An 8302-nucleotide genomic window follows, 5' to 3' on the forward strand; every position below is an offset into this window, starting at 1 on the left:
AATGGATACATGGGTGACTGAATAAATGAAAGAGGGGTCAAAAGATCTACCGTGAGTACTAAGGCTTGACCTTCCTTTGCAAACAGAGTAGGTAGCACAGGGCCTCCCTCACTGTCCCTGGCAACCACCAGGGGGCGAAGACAGGCCGGGTCCCCGAGAGCCCATCCCCGTACCCGCCCCGCCCCGCCCCGGGGATCCAGGTCTTGGGAGCCCCAGCCACTCTGCCGGGCCTGGGGCTCCCGGACCCCGCCCATACCTGAACCAGGAACAGCAGCGGGCTTCCCGAGGGCGCCGCGGCAAGTCCTCGCGCTGCAGGCGGGGAAACTGAGGCCCGGGGCGGTCGGGGCGGGGCCGGCCCCCCTGCGAGTCCGATCCCCCGCCCCCGGCCGGCCCCGCCCCGGCCCGTAAGAGTCCCCCTGGGCGCCCGGCGAAAGCGCACAGCGCGGCGCCGGGGCCGGGGCCAGGACCACGATGGCAGCTCAGCGGCTGGGCAAGCGGGTGCTGAGCAAGCTGCAGGCTCCATCGCGGGCCCGGGGGCCGGGGGGCAGCCCCGGGGGGCTGCAGAAGCGGCACGCGCGCGTCACCGTCAAGTACGACCGGCGAGAGCTGCAGCGGCGGCTGGACGTGGAGAAGTGGATCGACGGGCGCTTGGAGGAGCTGTACCGCGGCAGGGTGAGGCGGAGAGGGGTGGGGGGCAATGACGGGGAGACCCCGGGGGAGGGGAAGGGGGAATCTGGTTGTTTGTTCTCGCTGATGCACCCTGATGCATCCTCCTTTGCACGGGAGAACGCAGCCTCCTGGACTCCTGGGCCCCGCCGTCTACCTTCCATGACCCTCTGCTTGTGCACACAGACACACACTTGGGTCCAAACTCCCGGCTTTAGCATGTGGGAGCTGGAGTGACCTTATTTGGAGAAAGGGTGGGGGCAAGGGGGATGTCTTAAAACCAAACATAGACATGGTGTCTGGGGGAGATATAACCACAGTATACAGCAAAGGAAGCATTGGCATTCATGGACAGGCTCAGTGACGCGCTGCGGCCACTTGCAGACACAGTGACAGAAGCAACAACTCCACACGGCCTCCCCGGGTCACAAGAGGGGGGCGCTTACAGATCAGCCTGTGTGACTGCCACAGGCTCTCCCAGTCACCCCAACACAGGCCACGGCCACATGCAGACACAACACGGCTATACCACACAAAAGGACTCTAGTCACGGCTGTCCACATGTACAGCAAAGCTGTAGCAACTCGCAGACACTGCAAGCTACAACAGCTACCTCTGACACCCAGTGATTCAAGTAACGACCATCCATTATCTCCTAAAAGCAAAAAAACGATAATCACTTTGCAAGCGCAATGATAGATGCTGCAGCCACGCACAGACATAAAATAACAGAAATTATAGCTACACCCAGACAGTAAACTGCGTAAGCCATGGGCTCCTCCGGCCACACAAAGGCAGAAACTGCATCTGCCCATGAACACACACGGCATATGCTACAGCCTCCACTGCTATCTCATGGGCTACAGACAGACATGACATTTCACTGTCTGTAGTCACATTTGCACAACACACACGTGCTGCAGAGCATGGTCACAGGTACACACACACACACACACACACACACACACACAGAGGATGAGATACTGTCCTCAGCACAGCTCGAAGCTGGGAGACGCCACAGCCCCTTGCAGTGACCCGAGGCCCCTCTGTCCTCAGACACATGTGGGCTCACACTGATGGACAGTGGCTAGTGGTAGGTGGCATCAGCTAACCAGACTCTCAGGGACACAAGCTGTGGTCACTTACTGATTGACCTATGCTGCAGTGAGACAAACACAGCTAAGCCAGAGTCACCCAGCCCCACCCTTAGGGCCACAGACCCCTGACACAGAGAACATCACACACACACGACGCATCTCTGCACCCTCCCGTTGGCCCTGGTCTCAAACACAGAGACTCACATAGGCGGTTTACACACTTACAGACACTCCACGCCACACACCATCCCCCGACTGCCCAGGCCCGAAGCCCACAGTGGAGTCAGCCGGATTTTGCTGGAGGAGGAGAGACTGTAGCCTCTGGGATCTCTTTGCTCAGACAGCTGGGATCTGTCCCCCACAGGGGTACTGAGCCAGCCTGCATTTGGCCCTTTGCCTCGAGAGGCCACCCAAGGGTCCCCCTCTTGGCCGCTCGAAATTGGGCTCGTGACTTATCCCACCCACCCACCTTGGGGACTTGAGGGTTGAGCTAGGGCCCCAGGGGGTTAGGGGCCATCCCTAGCAGGCTCTAGCCTGCCAGCTTCCCTCCCCTCCACCTAGTGCTTAAACTTTTCCTTGAAAGGACAGAGCCAGCCCCTCTCCAGAATCCCAGAATCTGACATTCCAAGACTCGACCAGGCCTGCTTCCCACTGTGGGAACCGGGGCCAAGGCAGGAGTGCAGTGCCAGGTCCGAGACTCCCGGGACCCAGGGGCCAGGATCCGAGCTGGTACAGGCTCTGGGGCCTCTGTCAACCCATCTGTCATCCCCCGCCACCCCACCACACCCAGATGTCCCGCCTCGGCGGTGCTGTCCCTGACTACCACATTATTGCTCCAGAACCCGCCAGCTGGCCCCTGGGGCGGCTGGGGCTCCTCCGGAGCCTGGGACAAAGACAGGGGAGGGAGGGAAGGGACCCTGACTGCCCCTCCTTCTCTGCTCAGGAGGCAGACATGCCCGATGAGGTCAACATCGATGAATTGTTGGAATTAGAGAGTGAAGAGGAGAGAAGCCGGAAAATCCAGGTAGGTGGAAAGGAAAGCCGCACCTAGCCCCCTCCCCTGCATCTCCCTAAAAATCGAATCAATATGTAGTGGGTTTATTGAGCGCTCCCTCAGTGCCAGGCACTGTTTCAATGGTTTTAAGCTTAGTAACTTATTTAATCTTCACAAAACCCTCAAAAAGGGCTGTTATCTCCATTGCACTACTATCGCTACTATTATCTCCATTTTCAACTCGAGGAAAATGACTCCCAGAGACATCTAATCACTTGCCCAGGGTCACACAGCTCAGCAGGGGCAGAGCTGAGAGTCTGAGCCCAGCAGAGCGTATGCAGTGCCCCACTTTCCCGGCCCCCGTGCTCTAGAGGGAGGAAATGCTTTGTGACCTTCTGACCCTCTCTGGATCCACGCTGGTCGGGGGCTGAGTGTCTGGACTCATCCCTAGCCCCCAGTAGCTCTCTAAGATGCCCAGACCTATTTCTTCCCTTGAAGCCACGTGGAAAGTCCACCTGGACGTCCATCTGTCTTGGTGCCTTGGGGCTTTGCTGGGTTGGAGGGGTGTAGGTGTTGGTCATTTACTATTTTTTTCTGTGGGGGGGTGTTTAGGGACTCCTAAAGTCGTGCACGAATCCCACAGAGGTGAGTTTTCTGTCCCCCACTCTAGGCCCTGTTCTGTCCCCTGCACCCGTGGGGGTGGGGGTGGGCTCCGGGGAGGAGGGAGGAAGCTGGCGGGGGCCCGGACCCGCAGAGGGGACCCTGGGGGCCCTGCCTCTCCCAGGGCCCTTCATGTCAGTGGTGTCCTTTGTCCTCCTCACTCCTGTCCCTCTCCCCATCTGCTGCCGGGGGCCCCATTATCTCCCCCTGCTGAGGCGCTCCCCCAGCTGTCTCCTGTTTCTGCCTCTGCTGCGCCATCCCGTCTCTGCCTCTCTCCCCCATCCCTGCCTGCAGCACCCTGGGGCTCCCTTCCCCACCTCTCAGGGGCCCCCCAGCCTTCCAGGCCCAACCCCTCCCACTTCCTTCCCGGCTTTAAAAGGGAAAACTATTCGTGTTTCTCTGACCAGCTCTGGGCTGCCTGAGGGACAAACGTCACTGTGTGTCTGTCTGCCCTGGAGCCGGCTCAGGCCTTTGGCCCCTGGGGACCCTCCTCCTGGTAATCTCTTGGCCTGAGAAATAGCCCCATGTCGCCCCGTGGCTCTGTTTCTTTCTCGAGCCCCTCGTTTCTCTCCCCACCTTTCTCTGCACTGCTCTCGGTTTCTGTCTCTCTCCCTGCCTCTGGTCTCTTCCTCTCCCTCCGGCCTGTTTGTCTCCATCTGGAGCCTCTGCCCCTCCTGACCTCCACCTCCGTCCCCTCTAACTGGCCAGAGGGCAGGAAAAAGAGGGGTCCCGGGTCAGAAGGGCTGGGCTGGCCAGGGGTGCCCCTACCCCTCCCCGTGTTCTCAGCATGCTCACCCCGTCCTCAGGACTTCGTCCAGGAGCTGCTGGCGAAGCTGCGAGGCCTCCACAAGCAGCCAGGCCTCCGTCAGCCCAGCCCCTCCGGCGACGGCAGCCTGAGCCCCCGCCAGGACCGAGCCCGGACCGCGCCGCCCTGACCCCCTCTGGCCTCCGTGACCTGCTCCGTCTCCCCACCACCCAACGCTGTCCTGGCTTGTTTATAAGTCGTATTTAATGGTTCCGTAACAATAACACCGCGTGCCTGTTTTTCCTCTCCCTGGTTACTGTGGGCTTCCCTGAGCGCCTCCCCCCACAGCCCTCTCTCCGCTGCGTCTCCTCGGCCCCCGGCCCCCGCAGCTGGCCCGGACAGATGGAGAACAGTTCCTCAGCCAGAGAGCATGAGAACAGGCCCTGCTGACCTTCCACCCCTGGGGCTCACATCCTGTCCTCGCCTCCTCCAGCCTTGGCCTAGCCCCAGGCAGCAGGGCCTCCGTATGTGGGCAGTGGTGGAAGGGGGGTGCTGTGGGGAGGACCACCCGTGAACCACCACAGCAGAGACCCAGGACCGATGTGCCTGTTGTGACTGCAGCGTACCCGGAACAAACCATTCAGCCTCTCCGTAGATTTTATTGCACATTCATTGGATGCTTTTATCCCTGGGTCGGGAAGATCCCCTGGAGAAGGAAATGGCAAGCCACTCCAGTATTCTTGCCTGGGAAATTCCATGGACAGAGGAGCCTGGCAGGCTACAGTCCATGGGGTGGTAAGAGTCGAACACGACTTAGTGACTAAACCACCACAATTGTATGCTTAGCACTGCCATTGGTATCGAGGCCACAGAGATAAGCAGAAAATGGCCCCTGGCATCAAGGTGGCGGGGAAGGAGAGCCTGCAGGCAGGAGATTAGAGCAAAGTGTGCTGAATAGTTCAAGATACTTGGGAGCCTAGGGAGTGGGAGGAGCGGTTCTTGGGGTGGTGAAGAAATCTAGGAGTGCTTCCCGACACTTGGGCAGGGCTTTGAAGGATGTGTAGGAGTTTGTGTGAAATGGGTACCCATATCTGAGGACTCTGAACTGGTGGGTGACGGGATTAACATTGGGGCTGAGGAGGCATCCCTGGTGGCTCAGATGGTAAAGCATTTGCCTGGAGTATGGGATACCCAGGTTCGAACCCTGGGTCAGGAAGATCCCCTAGAGAAGGAAATGGCAACCCACTCCAGTACTCTTGCCTGGAAAATTCCTCAGATGGACTCACCTGGTGAGCTACATTCCGTGGGGGTCGCAAAGAGTTGGATGCGACTGAGCGACTTCACTTTATTTCTGAGACAGGGAAGATAACAAATAATTGGCAGGCCCATCTATCAGTCAGAATAGACAAGTCCTTCAGAACTGAAACAGGGAAGCCAATTGGGCTGGGGCATGCTCATGCTGGAGAAAGGAGGCCCAGAAGAGTCTTAGGGGAAGGGCCAGGGTATCAAGTGAATAGCAGCTATTTATCAAAGACTGTGGAAGTATTTCATTAACAATAGTTTTGTTGTACCATCAGTCCCAGCTGTGTACAATCAGGAGATGGGGGTGTGGCTGTGGCTGTGTTTAGCACTGCGGTCAGGCCAGAGCTGCTTTGTGACCCTCTGGCCCTCTCTGGATCCAGCACTGGTTGTGGAGCTGAGTGTCTGGACTCATCCCTAGCCTGGAGGGGCAAAGCACCTCTCCCATCTCACCCCTACTAACCACAATTTGTGCCTCAACCCCCATGCCCATTCAGTGCCACCCAGCAGCCCTGCCAAAATTAGGCGCCCATCCCAGGGGTCTGGCAGGAAGAGAAGCTGACCCTGGAGAAGAGGAATATCCAGGAGCCCCTGGTCTGTCCAGCCCTTCAGGTGACCTTGCTGTCCCTGTGCAGACAGACCTCAGGCTTCCAGTGCCTCTTCCCCTCCACACAACCGGGTACAGAGTGTGAGCGGGGAACCCCTCCTCCCAGCAGCCACATGAAGTCTTGGGTGTGCCGGGTGTCGGGCCTCTCAGTTTTCTCGTCTGTAAAGTGGGGACTTCACCCATGAGGAAACTGAGGCCCAGACAGTGATGTCAGTTGCCCCAAGTCAATCAGCTGGGAAGTGGTGCTGGGTTTCAATCCTAGGCATTATGACTCCAGAACCTAACTACTTCTTCACTACAGTGCCCTTATAAGTCATAGCTTTAGCATAAATTGCAGTTCTTCAGGGGCAAGAAGAGGTGTACTAATTCATACTAAGGTGCAAGTGACTGCTGCCAGCTCTCTGAAATAGTCTATCCAAAGGGCAATGCAGGGAATTCCTTGGCGTTCAAGTGGTTAAGACTCCATGCTTCTAATGCAGGGACCGTGGGTTTCATCCCTGGTCAGAGAACTAGGTCCCACACGCTGTGTGGTGCAGCCAAAAAAATTTTTTTAAGTAAAATAAAGGGCAATACAGTTTGAGAACGTGGCTACAACAAATGGATCTGGAAGCAGGATACCATGGTGGGTAAGAGCATGACCTCTGGGGTTAATGCCTGGATTCAAAGGCCATCTGTTCTACTTCGTAGGTGTGGTCTAGTGCAAATCACTTAACCCCTCTGTGTCCACATGGTTCAAGTGTTCACATCTGTAAAATGAAGGTGATAGTACCTGCCTTCCAGGGTGGTTGTGAAGTTTAAATCCATCAATCATAGACTAGCGCCAGGGCACATAATAAGCTTTATGATCAACTTTATCATTGGGGGGAAGACTAAACCATTAGCTCCTTACAGCCACCATCCCTGGCCAACAAAATGTCCTCAGGGACACTGAATCACAGCCCCTCCGTTAAGGAAAAGTCACAAAGGACACAGTGTACCTGGCCTACCAGGCTTGTATCATTACCACACTCACCTCCTCACACTGCCTCCCAGGGATCTGTGATCTTGTTTCTCATTTATCAGCCAAATAATACTTTTTCTCATTTTTAAAAATTTTGGCTTCATATCTCAGGTTGTGGGATCTTGGTTCCCTGACCAGGGATTGAACCAGGGGAGTCAGCAATTAAAGCAGAGTTCAAACCACCGGACCTCCAGGGAAGTCCCTCTTACTTTTTAGTCTTCTTCCACCTTGCTCCCGCCATGGGCTGCTTCTGGCTTCAGAAAAGAAATCCTCCACTCTCCACGCCCCTCCCCTGTCATCATTCTGCCTTCATCCTCTTTCCCTCCTCGACTCTGCCGGAGCACTCTACTCAGAATCCCTCATCATTTAGATGTAATTTCAGACAGGTGTCCTTGAGCCCCTTGTCTAAGGCTATCACTATGGCTATCCTGTCACAATACATTTTCTCCACAGGATTTATCACACCCTGAAATTTTAGTTTATTTTCTGTCTACCCTCCCTGGTTGCTTGCGACCCTATGGGGTGTACCCATGAGGCTCCTCTGTCCGTGGAATTCTCCAGGTAAGAATAGTGGAGCGGGTTGCCATGCCCTCCTCCAGGAGATTATCCCAACCCCGGAATCCAACCTGTGCCTTTTGCGTCTCCGGCTTTGTAGACGGGTTCTTTACCACTGAGCCACCAGAGAAGGAGCCACCCGGGAAGCCCCCTGCCTTCCCCTTCTTTCAGAATATTAGCTTACTGGGCCCAGCGGTATTCCTAACGTCAGGAGCGGCGCCTGGCACCCGGTAGGTGCTGGACCAATAACAGCGCCTCCTGGTGGCCACATTCTCCCCGCATAGTAACCCTCCTCGAGGGTGAAGGGACGTGAAGCCTTAGCGCCCCCTCGTGGCTACGCGACTTGTTTTAAAGTTGTGGTTTTTTTTTTTTTTTAGTTCCTCAGTCTTGTCCGACTCTTTGCGACCCCATGGACTGTAGCCTACCATGGGATTTTCCAGGCAAGAGTACTGGAGTGGGTTGCCATTCCCTTCACCAGAGGATCTGACTTGTTTTAAACTACACCCCAAAGGTCAGTTACTCCAGGGAGCTCAGTCATTCAGTTCATTCGCTCAGTCATGTCCGACTCTTTGCGACCCCGTGAACCGCAGTACGCCAGGCCTCCCTGTCCATCACCAACTCCCAGAGTTCACCCAAACCAGGGGGCTCAGCCGGCATTAATTAAGAGCTGGCTCCAGAG

The 8302-nt window shown here is 56.5% G+C and overlaps 1 protein-coding gene across 1 annotated transcript; it reads left to right on the top strand.

Annotated features, from left to right (window-relative positions):
• Positions 1-224: 224 nt before the first annotated feature.
• On the top strand, positions 225-4813 carry PPP1R14A (protein phosphatase 1 regulatory inhibitor subunit 14A). Its single transcript, XM_040252888.1, has 4 exons — positions 225-672; positions 2707-2787; positions 3370-3402; positions 4224-4813. Exons 1-4 carry the CDS (start codon positions 472-474, stop codon positions 4350-4352), a joined length of 444 nt encoding a protein of 147 aa, XP_040108822.1. The 5' UTR covers positions 225-471; the 3' UTR covers positions 4353-4813.
• The last annotated feature ends 3489 nt before the right edge of the window (positions 4814-8302 follow it).

This window comes from Oryx dammah, unplaced genomic scaffold (assembly GCF_014754425.2).
Source record: "Oryx dammah isolate SB20612 unplaced genomic scaffold, SCBI_Odam_1.1 HiC_scaffold_13, whole genome shotgun sequence".
NCBI lineage: Eukaryota > Metazoa > Chordata > Mammalia > Artiodactyla > Bovidae > Oryx > Oryx dammah.